This window comes from Schistocerca cancellata, chromosome 8, assembly GCF_023864275.1.
Source record: "Schistocerca cancellata isolate TAMUIC-IGC-003103 chromosome 8, iqSchCanc2.1, whole genome shotgun sequence".
Taxonomy (NCBI): Eukaryota; Metazoa; Arthropoda; class Insecta; order Orthoptera; family Acrididae; genus Schistocerca; species Schistocerca cancellata.
The window spans coordinates 42,397,249-42,421,460 of NC_064633.1; the positions used below are offsets into that span (position 1 = coordinate 42,397,249).

General features: G+C 44.3%; 1 protein-coding gene across 2 annotated transcripts in view; it reads left to right on the forward strand.

Moving 5' to 3' along the window:
• The window catches only part of LOC126094604 (protein white-like), a 316,644-nt gene that overhangs the window by 71,988 nt on the left and 220,444 nt on the right, over positions 1 to 24,212 (forward strand). For both annotated transcript variants that reach the window (XM_049909079.1, XM_049909080.1), the window contains exon 3: positions 18,979 to 19,208. In XM_049909079.1, the coding sequence (XP_049765036.1) occupies positions 18,979 to 19,208 (230 nt within the window). The remainder of the gene's footprint in view (positions 1 to 18,978; positions 19,209 to 24,212) is intronic.

The window sequence follows — 24,212 nt, forward strand, 5'->3', positions numbered from 1 at the left end:
CAAGAAATTGCACTTCTACATCTACATCTACATCCATACTCCGCAAGCCACCTGTGTGGCGGAGGGTACCTTGAGTACCTCTATCGCTTCTCCCCTCTATTCCAGTCTCGTATTCTTCGTGGAAAGAAGGATTGTCGGTATGCCTCTGCGTGGGCTCTAATTTCTCTGATTTTATCCTCATGGTCTCTTCGCGAGATATACGTAGGAGGGAGCAATATACTGCTTGACTCCTCGGTGAAGGTATGTTCTCGAAACTTCAACAAAAGCCCGTACCGAGCCTCTGAGCGTCTCTCCTGCAGAGCTTCCACTGGAGTTTATCTATCATCTCCGTAACGCTTTCGCGATTACTAAGTGATCCTGTAACGAAGCGCGCTGCTCTCCGTTGGATCTCCTCTATCTCTTCTATCGACCCTATCTGTTTCCGATCCCACACTGCTGAGCAGTATTGGGCGAACAAGCGTACTGAAACCTACTTCCTTTGTTTTCGGACTGCATTTCCTTAGGATTCTCCCAATGAATCTCAGTCTGGCATCTGCTTTACCGACGATCAACTTTATATGATCATTCCATTTTAAATCACTCCTAATGCGTACTCCCAGATAATTTATCGAATTAACTGCTTCCAGTTGTTGACCTGCTATGTTGTAGCTAAATGATATGGGATCTTTCTTTCTATGTATTCGCGGCGCATTACACTTGTCTACATTGCGATTCAATTGCCATTCCCTGCACCATGCGTCAATTCGCTGCAGATCCTCGTGCATTTCAGTACAATTTTCCATTGTTACAACCTCTCGATATACCACAGCATCATCCGCAAAAAGCCTCAGTGAACTTCCGATGTCATCCACAAGGTCATTTATCTATATTGTGAATAGCACTGGTCCTACGACACTCCCCTGCGGCACACCTGAAATCACTCTTACTCATTGAGAATGACATGCTGCGTTCCGTTATCTAGGAACTCTTCAATCCAATCACACAATTGGTCTGATAGTCCATATGCTCTTACTTTGTCCATTAAACGACTGTGGGGAACTGTATCGAACGCCTTGCGGAAGTCAAGAAACACGGCATCTACCTGTGAACCCGTGTCTATGGCCCTCTGAGTCTGGTGGACGAATAGCGCAAGCTCGGTTTCACACGATCGCCTTTTTCGAAACCCATACTGATTCCTACAGAGTAGATTTATAGTTTCCAGAAAAGTCATTATACTCGAACACAATACGTGTTCCAAAATTCTACAACTGATCGACGTTAGAGATGTAGGTCTATAGTTCTGCACATCTGTTCGACGTCCCTTCTTGAAAAAGGAGATGACCTGTGCCCTTTTCCAATCCTTCGGAACGCTACGCTCTTCTAGAGACCTATGGTACACCGCTGCAAGAAGAGGAAGGCATTATTTGGAAAGCACTCATTGAGAAATTGGTGAGTTTATGCATCATTTAATGACCATAAGCGGAACAAACTCTCACTACAATAGCAGCATCGTAGTCCATCCAACTTGGAATGCGTGTACGCACTGCCATAATCAGCACTGGTTTTACATATAGCACTCTGACTGTGAAGCAGGTTTAGAGGCTACGGCTGTGCAATACTGTAAATTAAATGGTGAGAGAGTCTGTCTTTTCACTCGTTCCCACTTACATTCTAGAAAGTCGCAGTTTCCGTGGATTGTCTCTACCTCTCTAACCTGATCTACTGAGTTTTCATAATTCTTTCTTCAATTAAGAGTTGTCTGAAAAAATGAGACATGTAAAGCAATAAACGTTTCACTTAGAAATAACTGATTTGTAGAAGACCTTCACGACAAGCAAGTGATTCCCATTTTCCCACATATTTGGATCTGCACCATTAGTGTGACAGGGCAGCTTCAAGGCTATCATCTGTGATCCTTATGTAAGTGAACATCACCTGTCCTTTTTATTTTCACCTCCACTCCTAACTGGTTCAATGGAGCCACTGTTCTCATTATATAAAGAAGTCAGCCACATGACCGAACCTCCTTATGTAAGCGAACCACTCACTTGAACTGTTAAGTTATGTTTATGCAAGTCCAATTTATGATCAACCGCTTTTAGCCTAATCTTAATTATTGTAATTTATGACGACAAAAATGATTCCAGACATTTCGATGCTACAGTAGATATGCGGAAAAGGTGAGACTTTATCCTATTGATTGAATTTCTACAGTTTAATGACGTAATTGTTGCCCAATAACATTTTCGGCCATCACTCTAACGTTAGGCCACGTTCCATTTTTATTTACAGTTTTGTGTCAGTTTTCAACCAGTATTCCAGATATTCACCTTTGAAGGTCACCATCCATTATCGTAAACAAGAGACATTAAATGTTTAACCGTTACCACAGTGCAATACTTAAATTACGCCAGTTTCCTATGGTTTAATGTTTAACAGTTACCAGCATAGTGCATTATTGAAACACACTGAAGTGTTCAGGTTGGCTTGGACTGCATGGTGGGTTTTTTTATACTTCACTTCATGCACCTGAGCACTCCCTTTATATAAAATGAATGTTGATTACTGAATAATCGGCTGCCGTTGAGAGTTATTAATCACGGTCCAGATAGTCTCTGCCATGAATATGTGTGCCTTCTTCCTCCAACTTGGCTCCGACTTCACCTCCTTACAGGCTGCAGATAAAGCTGCTGAAAATAACTTCCGGTTCTCATTCATGATACCACATAAATGAGAAGTGAGATTCAATTCACCTTCTTATAGTATCTACAAAATTATAAATCAATGCTTGATATATGAGGACAGGTACAAATTTGTATACTGCCTCTCTGAACTACATACATACAGATCTGATGTTCATCTTAATAATTAATAATTGCAATACATTTTTTTTGTTTGACATTTCGCGTTCTTAGATTTCTTGGAGCTCTTTCTTCTCTACTGCCTGCTCCATGGGAACTCCTATCTCTGTCACAGCAGGAAGGGTTGTCTGACTGCTACCCACTTCCGTACAGTCACTGGATCGTTAGCACCTACGATTTGAAACACCTCCAAACAGCTGGTTACTCACCACGTATCGACTACTCTCAATCACAAACAACTTTTGTCTGACCTATGTATTTAAGGACCCGATACCCCTCATTCAAGGAAAAGGATGCATCACTGCAACATACATTTCTGACACATACCAAGTTTACATTTCATTGCCAGGAACCTCTCCCTGCATTGTGAATAAGTTAAAACAATGGTAAACACCCTACGACCTCATTATCAGGCTGTCTCAGAGGATTGTGATACTATAAGGTTACAGTAACCTTGTAAACAGTAGCAGGAAATAAAATAAATCCGAGTAGGCACATTTTTAAGATAGGTTTGTTCACACATACAAGTCATCGCTAAATTACACTATAAACAATTTCCCACGCTGGTGCTGCTAACCCCACCATTGGGAATATCATTGTAAAGACAGAGCTACACACTTTATTTACAACAAGCCAAAAATATCTTCTGTGTTCCACTCTATAAGTGCATGAGATCTCTGCGCCGTCTGAATTCTCACTGCTGTGAGGGTTTTGCCTGCTGCATCCACGGCCACGGCCACCTCACACCCTCACCTCTGAGTCGCCCAGAGACGGGAGGTAGCGCCGTTTTCTCAGTAAGTGAGTGGGGGAAGGGCCAAAGGCTTCCGTTGGGCACGGGCATAAGTAAGCAGTGGCTGGAAGATACAGGCAAGACTCAAGTTTCACACGGAATTTGCAGTCTCCCCTCCACAACGACCACAGGCCGGTCACGTGATTCCACCTCCACACGGACAGGAGGCGGGGCGTGACTGCCAGTGCTCCTGGTTTTACTTGAGTGTACTATGTTATTCAGAAGAACAAGTTTCCGAAGCTAATAACACACACATATTTTGGATATGCAATAGATACATAAGGAAATTCATAATAATGACAACAGAGTTTGTGAGGGCAGCAAATATATGTGGTTATTGTACAAAGCTTTAAAACCATTCAGCAGTTTGCTGAGGACGACTGTATCGAAAATATTGACAGTTCAATAATTATTGTATCCTATTTGAGCAGCAAATAGACAAAATGTTGGAAACTCATTCTTCAGCCGACTGTAAAACTCTGAAAAGTCATATCCCATGTATCGCCAAACTATGCATTAATTGTTATATCAGCCTAAGACACGGATATATTATGAACATGATGCTTGAAGTATGCGGAAAAAACTTTAATAAAGAAACGACACGAACAGTGAACTGTTTGCATCTGCTAAATGCTTATGTACAAAGAAACAGCCAACTCGGTACAGCACGTTAAAGTGGAAATTTCACGAACTTAAGCCTTTCTAATTGCCGTACACGAAATTAAAGCCGACTCCTTCGGCAATTTTGTCACAAACATTTTATTTTGTGCAATAAAAACATCACAGTAGAAACTCATGTTCGCTACACACGAAAGTTAATAAGAAAAATATTTATTTTGATTAACAAAACGGAATAAGAGTGCAAACTTTTGTTAAGTCTCTTAATCTTCTAGGCTCCTTTTGGGCTGTAAATTTTTGAACAACTTGTAGTAAAAACCTGAAAAGAATCTGTGCAATCTGGTTGTAGTGCACTTTGCTGGTTTTGCTTACAAACACAAAGCAGGCGAGAGTGTGTCTGTTTTCCGGCGGGAAAGGCAACATAGTACACTCAAGTAAAACCAGGAGCGCTGGCAGTCACACCCCACCTCCTGTCCGTGTGGAGGTGGAATCACGTGACCGGCCTTTGGCCGCTGTGGAGGGGAGACTGCAAATTCCGTGTGAAACTTGAGTATTGCGAAGATACAGTGGTTTGTTGCAGCCCTCGGTGCTGCAGTAGCCTCAGCCAGGACTCTTAAACGATTTTGAAAATTATACATAACACTTAGCCGAACTTATTTGAAAACTTGCTTCCACCTTAGCAATCTATATTATGTGGTGTTAAGTATTCGGACACATACTAGAAGACGCTAATGCTACCTGTGTACTGCTCAGATCACATGCTGTAGGAAAGGGGTTTGCGATACGTAGCAGGTATTTGATTTCGAGCTATTGTGTCATAATATTCTCTAGGAAACCAATGACGCTGCAACAGTAACATTTAGACACTGATTGGCATGTTTCATTCACTATACAACGTCTCTACATACACAGAAATAGGGCGAAATAATATGATCCTCTACTGCAGTGTTTATGTCAAGTGGAAGGGTGAGTCAAAGACAGTAGTTAATCACCACAACACTTCGAAGACAGAACAAATCTGTACTAAAACGAGATTGCCTACACTACACTTGTTTGCCCTGTTCACGACTGGTGCACAATCATTACCAGAAAGGACTGATGGATGAGACTGGAAAAAAGTACAAAGAAGAATAGATTTTTACATTATTGAGAAATGGGCGCGTGAAAGCCAGGAAGGACAACCTTTTCCCACGTACGCCCACTCGCCTTTCAGCATACGATATGATGATAGCACCAAACCGTTCTACTGAATAAAAGTGAAATAGAATGCTGGCAGGTCTTCAAATGGTTCAAATGGCTCTGAACACTATGGGACTTACATCTGTGGTCATCAGTCCCCTAGAACTTAGAACTACTTAAACCTAACTAACCTAAGGACATCACACACATCCATGCCCGAGGCAGGATTCGAACCTGCGACCAGAGCGTCACGCGGTTTCAGACTGAAGCGCCTAGACCGCACGGCCACATTCAGCTGCAGTTCCCATTGCCTACACAAGTCGTCAGTTCTCTGCAGGTCTTTCTGCAAATCGCTACAGCCTACTAGTGTTGCGACCCTGCTATAGACAACAGCATTGTTTGTGAACATCCTGCAGCTACTGTACAGTACTTGGTGGGGGGTAAGAGTATTATCGATTTTCGTTCCTATTCCAAAAATCGAGGAAAAAATAATTGGTTCAAATGGTTCAAATAGCTCTCAGCACTGTGGGACTTAACTTCTGAGGTCATCAGTCCCTTAGAACTTAAAACTACTTAAACCTAACTAACCTAATTACATCACACACATCCATTCGCTAGGCAGGATTCGAAGCTGTGACCGTAGCGGTTCCAGACTGTAGGGCAAAAGATTATATATATGTTTGCGCAAATTTGCGCAATACCGTTTTGTTAGTAATATATTCTCCTTTTCCGAATTTTTCTGTTACAGTTCGAATGAAGTGTACCTGCCTCATGGAGCTTCCAACAATATCCATTGAATCATTTTTACTGAGGGAGCTTCTTCATAGATTAGCCACAATCAATCAAGTGACACGATTGTATCAATAATAGAGTTTTGAAAAGCGCTTCATCCATGGATGTATTATAGTTCTGTAAGATGTCTCAGCTGGGGATCTGCTGTTACTTGATGTAGCCAGTCTACTTTAGGTTGCTCCAGATGCTTACTCTTTGGTATTTTATGATGATTATTGTTTACAGCAGTAGTCTAATAAAACAGTGCTGGATTTCTTATTCTATTTATGCACATGTATTTACAAACATCATTTACACGTCTACCATAATCGCAGACCCCTGAGGCTGTCTGATGGTGACGTCATAGCGGTTGGAATATTGTTTCTAATACTTTAATAATACAGGGAAAAGTTACTTACAGTGAAATAGAGATTTGGTAAGTAGCAGGAATGTAGTTGTTTAAATAATGCACTGTAGTGATTATTATGAAACAGTGAACATGGGATACCAGTGTATTTTGTTTAAGTGATGCACTGTGTTAAATGTTAAATACTGGAAGTCTGATATTTATGACAATCTATGTGGATATTTGGATAATGATTTCAAAAGATGGTATTGGAAATAATGGGTAAAATTGACCCAAAACTGTAAATAAAAATTGATGATGGACACGCATTGGAGTACTTTTGGAAAATGTTATTGAGCAGCCATGAATCATTAGATTACACTAAAGCAGCTATCAGGATGACACCCCACCATTTTCCACGCATCTACTGTAATGTCAAAGTGTCTGATGTCTTTTTTGGATCATAAATTACAGTAATTCTCGTCAGCAATTGATACAAAGATGTAGGGGAGATGAGGCAGACAATTTTTTGTGCATAAATAAGATGAGACTAAAGCTTTTGCTCATAACTTAAAGAGTTCAAGTGAATGACTTTTCTATATAAGGAGGCTAATACAAGAGACTTGCTTGTTTACAGAAGGGTCATAAATAAGTGAGGTTGAACCTGAATTGTCCCACTATTCGCGCCTGCAGTAAGCTATGATCGATTGACCAAGCTGTGTCATACGTGTTAGGTTAACTCTTTGAGCCCCAGCAATATGAAAGAAATATATTCCAAAAATTTTCACCAAATTAACTTTTATTATCATAGCAAGTAAGGAGTAAAAGTTGACAATAACAAAAAGTAAACAACCACTCGTTTGTGTATGGTAGTTTCAATACAGAGTATAATTTTAGTTTTTCACCGAACAAACTTATATTATCTTAACAAGCAACGAATATAAGAACAAACTGGCAAAAAGCAAACAGTCACTAGTGTTAAGGTGAGAATTTCGATTTGGAACCACTGGCACATACAGTTCTCAACCATCCATCATGATTTGTGATAAATTTCAAAGAAATTTCGCCTTTTTCCTTGACAAATTCCCAAATCACCGAACTTCCATGAAATCATAATGTCTAAAACAAATTATAGTCCCACATTATAGGCGAAAGTTGGGCTAAAATTTTATAAGTTCATGCGAAATGTACAAACTGCGCCAGTGCTTTCATCTCGAAAGCACCTATAAAAACGTAGCTTACTTTATGCACTTTATGCAGCGTAATAAGAGCTCACACGATGAACATGCGAACGCCGCCAGTACTCGAATTAATTTTTGATAAGCTCATAGTACGGTTTCAAAATGTGTAAGTAACTCAGCTTCTAACCAAGTGCTTCAGGCCTTGAAGGGACCTATTTGCTTCACACTAACGAAAGTAACGTACTCTAATGACTGACGGCACTGTAGCAGCAGTGAAGCTGAAGCATAAACATACCCATAGCAGTTAACAGTCTTGTAACAAGGGTGCGACTGCTCTTATAACTTCCTGAGTTTATAAGGATTACCAGCTGAGTACCTGGCGTTGTCTGGGTATGCATTTATTCCAATCTTCTACTACTCCGTCTCATCCTTCGCCCTCTTCTTATCTTGTCTTGTCTTTCCTTTCTCCATCTCCTCGTTTGCCCTCCCTCGGTACCTTTCCCGCTCTCCCTGTCCATAGCTTCCTCCTTGTATTCATACCTTTCTCCACCTTCATCCTGTCTATCCACCATGTACCCCCCTTCTTTCTCTACGTTATTACATTCGTTTCAATAAGAGTCTCGTGGTTTGGCTGAAATCTTTCCGGGGGTTTAGAATGAGCTTTTTACCCACGACTTTGACGACGTACACACATATAAAATGTATATCACATATATTTAACATATTTCAAACGTATCTGTACACGCATTCCACCTATATATCTTGCGAATTTCGCCCCACAGTTTCATTTTCACACCACTCACTATTCATGGCGCCTTATCCCCTGACCTATGTGTCGTACCATGGCGTAGTTTTGCAGGTACAGGGTGTTTCAAAAATGACCGGTATATTTGAAACGGTAATAAAAACTAAACGAGCAGCGATAGAAATACACCGTTTGTTGCAATATGCTTGGGACAACAGTACATTTTCAGGCAGACAAACTTTCGAAATTACAGTAGTTACAATTGTCAACAACAGATGGCGCTGCGGTCTGGGAAACTCTATAGTACGATATTTTCCACATATCCACCATGCGTATCAATAATATGGCGTAGTCTCTGAATGAAATTACCCGAAACCTTTGACAACGTGTCTGGCGGAATGGCTTCACATGCAGATGAGATGTACTGCTTCAGCTGTTCAATTGTTTCTGGATTCTGGCGGTACACCTGGTCTTTCAAGTGTCCCCACAGAAAGAAGTCACAGGGGTTCATGTCTGGCGAATAGGGAGGCCAATCCACGCCGCCTCCTGTACGTTTCGGATAGCCCAAAGCAATCACACGATCATCGAAATATTCATTCAGGAAATTAAAGACGTCGGCCGTGCGATGTGGCCGGGCACCATCTTGCATAAACCACGAGGTGTTCGCAGTGTCGTCTAAGGCAGTTTGTACCGCCACAAATTCACGAAGAATGTCCAGATAGCGTGATGCAGTAATCGTTTCGGATCTGAAAAATGGGCCAAAGATTCCTTTGGAAGAAATGGCGGCCCATACCAGTACTTTTTGAGGATGCAGGGACGATGGGACTGCAACATGGGCTTTTCGGTTCCCCATATGCGCCAGTTCTGTTTATTGACGAAGCCGTCCAGGTAAAAATAAGGTTCGTCAGTAAACCAAATGCTGCCCACATGCATATCGCCGTCATCAATCCTGTGCACTATATCGTTAGCGAATGTCTCTCGTGCAGCAATGGTAGCGGCGCTGAGGGGTTGCTGCGTTTGAATTTTGTATGGATAGATGTGTAAACTCTGGCGCATGAGACGATACGTGGACGTTGGCGTCATTTGAACCGCAGCTGCAACACGGCGAACGGAAACCCGAGGCCGCTGTCGGATCACCTGCTGCACTAGCTGCGCGTTGCCCTCTGTGGTTGCCGTACGCGGTCGCCCTACCTTTCCAGCACGTTCATCCGTCACGTTCCCAGTCTGTTGAAATTTTTCAAACAGATCCTTTATTGTATCGCTTTTCGGTCCTTTGGTTACATTAAACCTCCGTTGAAAACTTCGTCTTGTTGCAACAACACTGTGTTCTAGGCGGTGGAATTCCAACACCAGAAAAATCCTCTGTTCTGAGGAATAAACCATGTTGTCCACAGCACACTTGCACGTTGTGAACAGCACACGCTTACAGAAGAAAGACGACGTACAGAATGGCGCACCCACAGACTGCGTTGTCTTCTATATCGTTCACATCACTTGCAGCGCCATCTGTTGTTGAAAATTGTAACTACTGTAATTTCGAAAGTTTGTCCGCCTGAAAATGTACTGTTGTGCCAAGCATATTGCAACAAACGGTGTATTTCTATCGCTGCTCGTTTAGTTTTTATTGCCGTTTCAAATATACCGGTCATTTTTGAAACACCCTGTACATACCTTCAGTGGTATATGCGAATACTGTCTGCGAAATGTACGTTTAGAGCACATGCACCAATTTAGCTGTACGAACAGCGAAAATGTAGTAAGCTATAGACTTTCTGCCTTTCATCATTTTGTGAGCGTTGTCAGCGAGAAAAGTTCCGTATTGGTTTGAATTTACGTGTGAAGCTTGTTGCAACTCGGTAAATTCTCTCATTCACAAATAATTGGATGATAATAGTGGACTGCCGCATCTTGGACTACACTGCTTTTTCATACCCACCTGCACCCCTTTGACAGGCACGTGGTTCTTAGCCCACAGGATTCCTTCCAGACAGTGATATGAAGGACTTATTTGAATAGTGATAAAAGTCCATTTTTGTAATTGCGTAGGCTTCCGCGGCCGGAGTCGGTCGACATAAACGTTTTCTGGGTATGGTACCGCGTCGTAATGTAAAAAACTACTGCTGCTGGAGAAAAACCAACGTTTCGGCCACGATTGCAGTGGCCTTCTTCTGGTTCAAAAGGTGCGTTCTAGCTATGCAGTGTCCTTTATATTTTGTTGTTAGTGTTCACTGCGCATTCCATTACGTCATAATTTTAAAAAGGTAGTTAGTTTCATTGGTCACTTAAGGAGGGAGGAGAGGGAACTTTATTTTAATAGATTATTGCGGTGGAGGGAGATCGTGACCTCTGTTGTCCATTGGCTCTTGTGTTATGTACCATGATTGGTGGCCACCGTCGAATGAGAAGTTGGCTGCTGTTTACCAACTGCTGGACGTCGGCCGCGCGGCGGCAGTTACTCGCCGGTAGTGCTCGTGCGTCGTGTTGACAGTGCGGTCTGTTGGGCTCTGATTGCTGGCAACCAAGATGGGGCAAGCCTGAGTCCATCCTCCCTGTTCATGTTGTTAGGGTGTTTAAGTATTTCGATGGGCACTCTGATTTTGCGTTTCGTCAAATTTGGCTGCTTGGCCAACACACAGGCTTCGCTGAATTTTATTTCTTTTCCGCAGTCTTGGTGATGTTCTGTCACTGCGGATTTGTTGTGTCGCTACGGTCGCAGGTTCGAATCCTGCCTCGGGCGTGGATGTGTGTGATGTCTTTAGGTTAGTTAGGTTTAATTAGTTATAAGTTCTAGGCGACTGATGACCTGAGAAGTTAAGTCGCATAGTGCTCAGAGTCATTTGAACCATTTGAATTTGTTGTGTTGCCCTAGACGAATATAACGCTCGTGTTCCTGAATGCGCGTTGCTATTGGCCTACCAGTCACCCCGATGTATGCCTAGTCTTTAGTGGAGCCTAGCACGTTCTAGATCCTACGACCACTATAGAAGACAGGCCGCACCCCAACGCGACGAAGGTGTTTGCCTATTCGGTCAGTAACGTTTTTCAGATAAGGTAAGCGCACTGTTGCCTGCAGTTTGTCTATTTCTTGCTTATCTTTCTTGTTGCGAGTAACTGCCGCCGCGCGTCCGACGTCCAGCAGTTGGTAAGCAGCAGCAAACTTCTCATTCGACGGTGGCCACCAATCATGGTACATAACACAAGAGCCAATAGACGACAGAGGTCACGTTCTCCCTCCACCGCAATAACCTATTAATATTAAAGTTCCCTCTCCTTCCTCCTTAAGTGACCAATGAAACTAACTACCTTTTAAAATTATGACGTAATGGAATGCGCAGTGAACACTATCAACAAAATATAAAGGACACTGCATAGCTAGAACGCACCATTTGACCCAGAAGAAGGCCACTGCAATCGTGGCCGAAACGTTGGTTTTTCTCCAGCAGCAATAGTTTTTACATTATGTCGCGGTACCAAACCCAGAAAACTTTTATGTCGAAGTCCATTTTTGTTCATCTAAAAACACAGAGTCCTAAATGAGCGTTGAAAAATCTGCAGTTGAGATACCAGAAATATTCAAGCATTTGGCCTCTTGCTAGAGATTAATCTGTCTTTCTGTTTGTTTGGATCATTAATATCAGAAGCATTATAGGTAGAAAAGTGGAGGTAATGGACTTGTACCACTATTGAAATAAGCCCTTCATATGGGTATAAGTGATACGTGTGCCAACTATGGTTGAAATCCATCCACTGCTTTATGAGGAGATATGGAACGTATATGCATACATACGTATATAATGATATAAAAAAATTCGGGGAGTGCCTCCTAATATGGTATCGGACATTCCTTTTCCCAGCGAAGCACAGAATCTCGACGTGATATGGATTCAACAATTTGCTGGAAGTCCCCTGCTGAAATAATGAACCCTGCTCCCCCTATAGGCCTCTATGACTGTGAAAGGGTTGCTGGTGCAGGGTTTCGTGACCTCTCGATTATATCCCTGAAATATTCGGTGGGATTCGTGTTGGGCAATTTAGGTAGCTAAATCATTCACTCGAACTATATTTTAACTAAAGTTCAGTCTAGATCACAACACTCAATGTCTCTATAACATAGGTGACCCGTTTCGGTTATATTTATATAAACATCTTCAAAGTCAACTCACTTTGTAGCAGCTGAGGAGAGCTCCGCCTACCACCCTCCAAAGAAGTCATGGGTCTGAAGATGGTTATATAAATATAACCGAAACCGGTCACCTATGTTATTGAGACATAAATGTTGTGATCAAGACTGAACTTTTGTTAAAATATAATACTTTATTGATCACTGTTTCCAAAAATGTTTCACTCGAACTGTCCAGAATGTTCTTCAAATAAATCGCGAACGCCGGCCGCGGTGGTCTAGCCGTTCTGGCGCTGCAGTCCGGAACCGCGGGACTGCTACGGTCGCAGGTTCGAATCCTGCCTCGGGCATGGGTGTGTATGATGTCCTTAGGTTAGTTAGGTTTAAGTAGTTCTAAGTTCTAGGGGACTTATGACCTAAGATGTTGAGTCCCATAGTGCTCAGAGCCATTTGAACCAAATCGCGAACAATTGTGATCCGGTGACATGACGCATTGTCATACGTAAAAATTAGATCGTTGTTTGGTCCCCAAGTAGCCGGACATAATTACCTCCAGTCAGTGGTCAGTTTAGTTGGACCAGAGGACGAAATCCATTCTACGTCAACTCAGCCCACACGATTATGGAGCAACCACCAGCTTGCACAGAGCGTTGTTGACAGATTGGTTCCATGGCTTCGTGGGGTCTGCGCCACACTCGAACCGTACCATCAGCTCTTACCAACTGGAACCGGTTCACCAGTAGTCTAGGGTCCAACCGATATGGTCACGAGCCCAAAATAGGCATTGCAGATGATGTGTTTTATGACTCGTGTCGGTCGTCTGCCGCCACAGCAGATTAACGTTGAATTTCGCCGCACTGTCCTAATTGATACGTTCGTCTTTCGTCCCACATTGATTTCTGTTGTTATTTTACGAAGTGTTTCTTGTCTGTTAGCACTGACAACTCTAACGCAAACGCCGCTGCTCTCGGTAGTTAAGTGAAGGCCATGGGCACTGCGCTGTCCGTAGTGAGAGGTAACGTGTGAAATGTGGTATTGTCGGCACACTCTTGACATTGTGGATATCGAAGTGTTGAATTCCGTAACGATTTTCGAAATGAGATATCCAATGCGTCTAGCACGAACTAACATTCCGCGCTCAGAGTCTGTTACACTACTGGTCATTAAAATTGCTAGACCAAGAAGAAAGGCAGACGACAAACAGGTATTCATTGGACACATATATTATACTAGAACTGACATGTGATTACATTTTCACGCAACTTGGGTGCATAGATCCAGAGAAATCAGTACCCAGTACAACCACCTCTGGCCGTAATAACGGCCTTGTTACGCCTGGGCATTGAGTCAAACAGAGCTTGGATGGCGTGTACAGGTACAGCTGCCATGCAGCTTCAACACGATACCACAGTTGATCAAGAGTAGTGACTGGCGTATTGTGACGAGCCAGTTGCTCGGCCACCATTGACGAGACGTTTTCAGTTAGTGAGAGATCTGGAGAACGTGGTGGGCAGGGCAGCAGTCGAACATTTTCTGTGTCCAGAAAGGGCCGTACAGGACCAGCAACATGCCGTCGAGCATTATCCTGCTGAAATGTAGGGTTTCGCAGGGATCGAATGAAGGGTAGAGCCACGGTCGTAACACATCTGAAATGTAACGTCCACTGTTCACAGTGCCGTCAATACGAACAAGAGGTGACCGAGAAGTGTAACCAATCGCACCCCATACCATCACGCCGGGTGACACGCCAGTATCGCGATGACGAATACACGCTTCCAATGTGCGTTCACTGCGATGTCGCCAAACACGGATGCCACCGTCATGATGCTGTAAACAGTATCTGGATTCATCTGAAAAAATGACGTTTTGCCATTTGTGCACCCAGGTTCGTCGTTGAGTACACCGTCGCAGGCGCTCCTGTCTGTGATGCAGCGTCAAGTGTAACCGGAGCCATGGTCTCCGAGCTGATAGTCCATGCTGCTGCAAACGTCGTCGAACTGTTCGTGCAGATGGTTGTTGTCTTGCAAACGTCCCCATCAGCTGACTCAGGGATCGAGACGTGGCTGCACGATCCGTTACAGCCATGCGGATAAGATGCCTGTCATCTGGACTACTTGTGATACGAGGCCGTTGGGATCCAGCACGGTGTTCCGTATTACCCTCCTGCACCCACCCATTCGATATTCTCCTAACAGTTATGGGATCTCGACCAACGCGAGCAGCAATGTCGCGATACGATAAACCGCAATCGCGATAGGTTACAATCCGGCCGTTCTCAAAGTCGGAAACGTGATGGTACGCATTTCTCCTCCTTACACGAGGCATCGCAACAACGTTTCAGCAGGCAACGCCGGTCAACTGCTGTTTGTGTATGAGAAATCGGTTGGAAACTTTCCTCATGTCAGCACGTAGTAGGTGTCGTCACCGGCGGCAGCTTTGTGTGAATGGTCTGAATAGCTAATCATTTCCATATCACACCATCTTCTTCCTGTCGGTTAAATTCCGCGTCTGTAGCACGTCATCTTGGTGGTGTAGCAATTTCAATGGCCAGTAGTGTAATTCCCGGCGTGCGGCCATAATCAAGTCGAACATTAATCACCTGAGTGGAAATGGCAGTTGCGCTAAAGCATTGCCCTTTGTCAGTTGTTTACGCGATCCTACCGCCATCTGTGAATGTGCATGCCGCTATTCCATTACTGTTCTCACACCAGTGGGTGTACGTACATCTATTTTTATAATATGTACGGGGTTGCTCTCTACTCGCCCCTTCCGCTTGTAGTCTGACACCCTGTATTTCTGAGGCGTACCCTACCGACTCAAAGGAAGGGCTCGGCGCTTGTTCGTGACGTCACGTCAGCTAGGCACGGCCAACGCCAGGTCTGTTGCAGGCATAGTCATAATGGTGGTGTCTCCCTCTCTGGCACAGGAAAATGTGAAACTATTGGCGGTAGTTGACCAACACACATTGTTCTGAGAGATTTCTGCAATCAATTAATTGTGCAATTCATTACACTTCTAAACAGATAGAGTACTGCTGAGCTTAAATTTCCACCTGTTTTAAGGATTGACATACAAAAACAACTTCATGGTCCAGCAGCAACAGAATTCGTGCTTCATTACCTTATGTGTAAATCAGAGGAAGTTACGTTTGTACTGGGTTGCTTTTACAAGAAACTGTGAACATATTGGTGCTCTTCTTTAGGTATCTTGGTTGACTGTGGGGTGAGGAGCACTGAATGTTAATGAAATATCTTACGATTTTATACGTTTGGGGATGGTGAGAGGGACAGAAGAAGAGGCAAAAGAGAGATACTTGTTTTATCAAATAAAATTTTTTTATCTTATAAAAATTCTCCTTTCAGTTACAAGAGGGGAATATTTATCTTTTCAATGTGCATGTTTAAAAAAGTTTAATCTCAGCAGTATTTTCGATGTATGAAGCTATTTTGTTTCCTGTTTAGAATTCCTTTCGTTGAAAACGACAGAAATCTAATGAATGGCAACAGCTGGACATTTACACATGTAAATTAGTTCACATTTCCAGTGACGATGTCAAACTAAAAGAAGTATATAAATAAAAGAAACGAGTTCATTGTAAGGGGGTTGGGGTAAATTTCGATAACAAAATGGATCAAGTAAATATAGTTACTTGAATGTAAAATTTCCGAAGCTTGCAATGGGGCAAAGCATCTTCTCATATTGATCTACGTTTGTTCTACATCTACATCTACATCTACATATATACTCCGCTAGCCACCAAGCTGTGTCTGGCGGAGGGCACAATTCGCGCCAGTCATATCCTCCTCCCACTGTTCCACTTACGGATCGCGCGAGGGAAAAACGACTGTCTGAACGCCTCAGTACGAGCTCTAATTTCATCTACATCTACGTTTATACTCCGCAAGCCACCCAACGGTGTGTGGCGGAGGGCACTTTACGTGCCACTGTCATTACCTCCCTTTTCTGTTCCAGTCGCGTATGGTTCACGGGAATAACGACTGTCTGAAAGCTTCCGTGCGCGCTCGAATCTCTCTAATTTTACATTCGTGATCTCCTCGGGAGGTATAAGTAGGGGGAAGCAATATATTCGGTACCTCGTCCAGAAACGCACCCTCTCGAAACCTGGCGAGCAAGCTACACCGCTATGGAGAGCGCCTCTCTTGCAGAATTTGACACTTGAGTTTGCTAAACATCTCCGTAACGCTATCACGCTTACCAAATAACCCTGTGACGAAACGCGCCGCTCTTCTTTGAATCTTCTCTATCTCCTCCGTCAACCCGATCTGGTACTGATCCCACACTGATGAGCAATACTCAAGTAAAGGTCGAACGAGTGTTTTGTAAGCCACCTCCTTTGTTGATGGACTACTTCTCTAAGGGCTCTCCCAATGAATCTGAACCTGGTACCCGCCTTATCAACCATTAATTTTATATGATCATTCCACTTCAAATCGTTCCGCACACATACTTCCAGATATTTTGCAGAAGTAACTGCTACCAGTGTTTCTTCCATTATCATATAATCATACAATAAAGGATCTTTCTTTCTGTGTATTCCCAATACAATACATTTGTCTATGTTAAGGGTCAGTTGCCACTCCCTGCACCAAGTGCCTAACCGCTGCAGACCTTCCTGCATTTCGCTACAATTTTCTAATGCTGCAACTTCTCTGTATACTACAGCATCATCCGCGAAAAGCCGCATGGAACTTCCGACACTATCTACTAGGTCATTTATATATATTGTGAAAAGCAATGGTCCCATAACACTCCCCTGTGGCACGCCAGAGGTTACTTTAACGTCTGTAGACGTCTCTCCATTGAGAACAACATGCTGTGTTCTGTTTGCTAAAATCTCTTCAATCCAGACACACAGCTGGTCTGATATTCCATAGGCTCTTACTTTGTTTATCAGGCGACAGTGCGGAACTGTATCGAACGCCTTCCGGAAGTCAAGGAAAATAGCATCTACCTGGGAGCCTGTATCTAATATTTTCTGGGTCTCATGAACAAATAAAGCGAGTTGGGTCTCACACGGTCGCAGTTTCCGGAATCCATGTTGATTCCTACAGAGTAGATTCTGGGTTCCCACAAACGACATGATACGCGAGCAAAAAACATTTTCTAAAATTCTACAAGAGATCGACATCAGAGATATAGGTCTATAGTTTTGCGCATCTGCTCGACGACCCTTCTTGAAGACTGGGACTACCTGTGCTCTTTTCCAACCATTTGGAACCTTCTGTTCCTCTAGAGACTTGCGGTACACGGCTGTTAGAAGGGGGGGGGCAAGTTCTTTCGCGTATTCTGTGTAGAATCGAATTGGTAAGCCGTCAGGTCCAGTGGACTTTCCTCTGTTGAGTGATTCCAGTTGCTTTTTTATTGAAAGTCTTTTCGGGTTTGCTGCCGGATCCTAAAATCAACTTGACTCGATATTTCGGCGATCCAACTGTTCGCCATCTTCAGGAAATGCTGCTTCTGCTGATGAGTCCCGCTGAGAACTGACGCAAGATTGCAATTCGACGTCCTATATAGGCCACCGTTCAGTACACGGCGCATGCGCCGTCCATCACGCTTTCTGACTTCCAAAACAGGGAGGTGGCGCCGCCCTTAGTGAAACACTGCTGACAACGATATATCGCAATCAAGGCCGCACCGAAGAACGTTCAGTTTTGATGCGAGATAATACAGGATTCCACGTTTTGCTAAGAGGAAACCCATTGTCCCTGTTGATTAAATTATCAGCCAACCTAATTTCGATCGCCTCTTTATACACACTATTCCAAAAACCGGAAATGTTGGCAATTACAACAGTTTCCTCAAATTTCATTTTGTGTCTCTCATTCAGGCAGTGTTTTGCTATGGCCGATTTTTCCGGCTGTTGTAGCCTCGTGTGACGGCGATGTTCCACACACCTGTCATTCACTGTGCGAATAGAACGGCCAACGTAAACTTTCCCACATTGACACGGGATTTTGTACACCCCGGGTTTCCTAAGTCCCAAATCATCCTTCACAGAGCCGAGCCGAGCAGAGCTTTTTTATTCCTTGGACACTTATTTCGATGTCATCCATTTTCGACAGGATTCAGTAATACAGAACTATGATCTTCATTTTTAGCTTTACGATAGTAAGAAAATCTTTCATGTAAATTAAACTGCAGAATCCAAAACAATAACAAACATTTTGTCCAAAAATGAGAGATTTATAGTGGTAAGCACGCCCAGGCGTTTCTGCCTGCAACAGACCTGGCGTTGGCCGTGCCTGGCCGACGTGACGTCACCAACGAGCCCCGAGGCCCTCCTCTGAGTCGGTGTGGACCCCACGCGGCCGACAGTCTGACGGACCGCGAGCACGCTGTCGGGTGACGCCCCGGCTGGCTGTTGCAGTGAGCGGCCAGGCGCTGCCCGGGGAGCTGCTGGCGGTGCTGGGCCCCAGCGGCGCCGGCAAGACCTCGCTGCTGCAGGCGCTCACCTTCCGCGCCGCCCTCCACTCGGGGGAGCGCCTGCTCAACGGCCGGCCCGCCGACGCCGCCCACCTCGCCGCCCACGCCGCCTACGTCGCCCAGCAGAACTACTTCGTGGGCGCCCTCACCGTCCGCGAGCACCTCATCTTCCACGTGAGTCGCAGCCCCCTCCCCCCCACGTCAACGTCTACGTTAACGAGAAAAAAAAAAATCGCAACACCAAAACATAATTAATGCAGAGGAGTGAAGTTTCGTGAATACATTTGCCCAGGTAATATGCGATGTGATTCAAAAAGAATACCACAACTTTAAAAATGTGTATTTAATGAAAGAAACGTAAGACACTCCTGGAAATTGAAATAAGAACACCGTGAATTCATTGTCCCAGGAAGGGGAAACTTTATTGACACATTCCTGGGGTCAGATACATCACATGATCACACTGACAGAACCACAGGCACATAGACACAGGCAACAGAGCATGCACAATGTCGGCGCTAGTACAGTGTATATCCACCTTTCGCAGCAATGCAGGCTGCTATTCTCCCACGGAGACGATCGTAGAGATGCTGGATGTAGTCCTGTGGAACGGCTTGCCATGCCATTTCCACCTGGCGCCTCAGTTGGACCAGCGTTCGTGCTGGACGTGCAGACCGCGTGAGACGACGCTTCATCCAGTCCCAAACATGCTCAATGGGGGACAGATCCGGAGATCTTGCTGGCCAGGGTAGTTGACTTACACCTTCTAGAGCACGTTGGGTGGCACGGGATACATGCGGACGTGCATTGTCCTGTTGGAACAGCAAGTTCCCTTGCCGGTCTAGGAATGGTAGAACGATGGGTTCGATGACGGTTTGGATGTACCGTGCACTATTCAGTGTCCCCTCGACGATCAGCAGTGGTGTACGGCCAGTGTAGGAGATCGCTCCCCACACCATGATGCCGGGTGCTGGCCCTGTGTGACTCGGTCGTATGCAGTCCTCATTGTGGCGCTCACCTGCACGGCGCCAAACACGCATACGACCATCATTGGCACCAAGGCAGAAGCGACTCTCATCGCTGAAGACGACACGTCTCCATTCGTCCCTCCATTCACGCCTGTCGCGACACCACTGGAGGCGGGCTGCACGATGTTGGGGCGTGAGCGGAAGACGGCCTAACGGTGTGCGGGACCGTAGCCCAGCTTCATGGAGACGGTTGCGAATGGTCCTCGCCGATACCCCAGGAGCAACAGTGTCCCTAATTTGCTGGGAAGTGGCGGTGCGGTCCCCTACAGCACTGCGTAGGATCCTACGGTCTTGGCGTGCATCCGTGCGTCGCTGCGGTCCGGTCCCAGGTCGACGGGCACGTGCATCTTCCGCCGACCACTGGCGACAACATCGATGTACTGTGGAGACCTCACGCCCCACGTGTTGAGCAATTCGGCGGTACGTCCACCCGGCCTCCCGCATGCCCACTATACGCCCTCGCTCAAAGTCCGTCAACTGCACATACGGTTCACGTCCACGCTGTCGCGGCATGCTACCAGTGTTAAAGACTGCGATGGAGCTCCGTATGCCACGGCAAACTGGCTGACACTGACGGCGGCGGTGCACAAATGCTGCGCAGCTAGCGCCATTCGACGGCCAACACCGCGGTTCCTGGTGCGTCCGCTGTGCCGTGCGTGTGATCATTGCTTGTACAGCCCTCTCGCAGTGTCCGGAGCAAGTATGGTGGGTCTGACACACCGGCGTCAATGTGTTCTTTTTTCCATTTCCAGGAGTGTACATTCCACATCCAACCATCCCCACAGCCAGAAACTTGCAGCACCAAGACACATGTTACATAGATTAAACAGAATCCCACTCAGCAAGAGAAACTATGAACAAGAAATAAGTATAATCATACAAATAGCTAGGAACAACACATATGACACACATGTGGTACACAGGATCAAACAAAAAATAAAAACACGAACACAAAACAAACACAACATTTCCAGAATACAAGAGAACTCACAAGCTGAAAACCTACAAACGCACTCACAAAGATACACAATGACAACACCACACAGAAAAGAACCAGACGGTACACCATGACCTACACACATAAACTGACACACAGAGTTGCAAACATCCTAAAGAGACAGGGCTTCAAAATAACATATAAGCCTGGGCAAACCCTCCAATCACACCTAAGCCAGCCAGCTACCAAGAGGGACAAATTCCAACAATCAGGAATATATAAACTTGAATGTCAAAGTTGTGATGCAGTGTACATAGGCATGACATGCAGGAATTTTGAAACACGATACAAAGAACATATCAGATGTTGAAACAAACCATTCCACATTTGCAGAGCATTTAAAACACCATAACGATCATCCTACAAACATGGAACAAGAAATGAAAATAATGAGAATAAGCACCCATGACAAACATCTTATACAAACGCAAGAAAATTTCCACATCCAGAAAGCCATAGCAGAAAACAAACAAGTGGTAAATGAACAAACACACATCAGCACACGCTCCCTACTACACTTAACAAAGGAAATGATAACATAAAACAAAAAAACTCTTCCCCCTTCACCATCTGGACACACACACACACACACACACACACACACACACACGCACACACACAGCCCACAAAAAAAAAAAAATTGTACCACACCAAAGTACAAAAATATATATACACACACAGCACAAAAAATTATATCACACCAAAACACAAACACACACGCACACACACACACGCACGCACGCAAATGCATACGCGAACAGATCACAGATACTTCAATAACTACACTCACAGGTTTGGCAATAACATTCGATCTTTCGCAAAAACGTTTGACAGTCGGCAACAGAAACCAAAACACTGAATTGAAACAAGCGTTCAGTTCATAGTGTTGTGAAATCTGGAAAAAAACCCGCATATTGTCATGCATAAAAAGCAGAACAACACCAAAAATGCAACAGGAGCGTAATATCTAAGAAATTGTCCACGCAACTTGTAAGTACAGTTCAAAACATTACTACTTAATAGGAGATACCAACCACCAGAACTGTTTATAACCTATAGGCACAGTGACAAAAATGTAAATTAAATAGCAAACATATGTACATATTCCAGGCTACTGATGATGCCTTGCAGAAAATAAAGGCGAAACGCGTATGGCACTAAAATTGTGTTTTATTCAGTTGCTGTCAGACGGTCTATAAGTAAAAATTATCAATATACCGTAATATTACACGCAACTGAGGAAGACAGGACTACAAAAGTTGAAGATGTCAACACGATATTAACATTTATTTAATGTATTCCATCGCGCGTTTCTGGGAAATTTGTGATGCAGCTTCCCGGTAATTGATGAGTACACCTCTCTCCCCAACCACTATAAGTTCCATGACGTTGCACTTGAACGGTCAGTACAAGGACGGTTGACGCTGTTTGTGAATGACGCTCGAGTTGTCAGATGACGTCCCATATGTGCGCGACTAGAGACAGATCTGGTGATAGCAGCAGACCAAGACAACGTGTCGACACTCTGCACAGCATGTTGGGCTGCAACAGCGGTATGTGGGCGACCGTTATCCTGTTGAAAACCACCTCCTCAAATGCTGTTCATGAATTCCAGCACAACAATTCGAATCGCCAGTTGGACGTGCAAATTTGCCGTTAGGATGAGTGGAATACCCATGAGAGTGCTCCTGGTGTCATACGAAATTTCACCCCAGACCGTAAATCCAGGTGTAGGTCCGGAGTGTCCAGCATGCTGACACGTTGGTTGGAGGCTCTCAACTGGCCTCCTTGTAACCAACACAAGGCCGTAACTGGCACCGAGGCACATCCAGCTTTCATTAGAAAACACAACAGACTTCCACCCTGCTCTGCAATGGGCTCTTGCTCGACACCACTGAAGTCACAAATGGCGCTGGATTGAGGTCAGTGTGTACACGCCACAGGGCGTCTGTCACGTAGCTGTTCTTGAAGTAACCGATTTGTAACATTAATTTTAATTTTAATAATCAACAGCCTCAGTTGCACAGTTTACCTAGAATTTACCTAGGTTTCAGTTGGGATAACCCAGCCTTCTTCAGAATAACAGTAACTACCGTTTGTCCACAGTGGACATCGTCAACCTAAAACTATAAATCCATAAATTATCGTCAGACTGTAAAACTTATCTGGAACTGAAACTTCCTGGCAGATTAAAACTGTGTGGCGGACCGAGACTCGAACTCGGGAGCTTTGCCTTTCGCGGGCAAGTGCTCTACCGACTATTTTTTTTACAATTGCTGACCACTTTTTTCTACCAACTTATTTATTTTTTTCCTTTTTTATTTTTTATTTTTATTTTTTCTACCAACGTTTTAGTCTTTTTTTAAAGTTGCAGGTAAGGAGAAAGCAAATTAAAACCTCTTGTGTATGAAAATAAAAGACGACATTCCTCATAAAATAACACAATATCCTTTGAAAACGTAAAACATAAAAGGTAGCTATATTTCCGCAAGGGCCTTCTTTTTTTATTTTTTTATTTATTTATTTTGTTACATGTGTAAGGAAAAAAATACTTAGAAGAGGAGGAGAAAAGAGAAGTGAAATAAAATAGGAATACTTTCCGCGCCATGCTCCACTTTGGCGCGCCATCAGAACAAAATGCATTCTATCATTGACCATTAAAGGGGAATGTGGGATCGTCCAGTCTTGGCTGGCACGGTTTGTTGAGATTCCAGCTTTGAGGCGGGTTGGTGAAAATGCTCTGTAAATATTTCGCGAAAGTGGCCCGTTAGTGTCGATGTCGGCGAAGGGTGTGGTGATGTACTTGGAGGCGTGTCCAAAACTCCGCCGGATCGATGATGTCGTCCCGGAAGAGGTAGTTGACAGCCATGCCACTGATCCATGTGATGGCGTCCACTTAGCCGATGGAAAGTAGGTCGAGTCGGGATATATCATCATGGTAGGAGAAACGTGATGTGGTGGTATTCGGAGGTAGAAAGCCACAATCTTCTGTGCGAGGGTCCAGACAGCTGCTGCTGGCCCACACTCAAAACGATGTAAATCTGCGTCTTCGACATTGCAATTGAGGCACAGGGGTGAGTCCACCAGTGCGATGCGATGCAGTTTCTGTCTTGTAGTATACTTGCCATTGACGAGAAGGTACCACATAGAGGT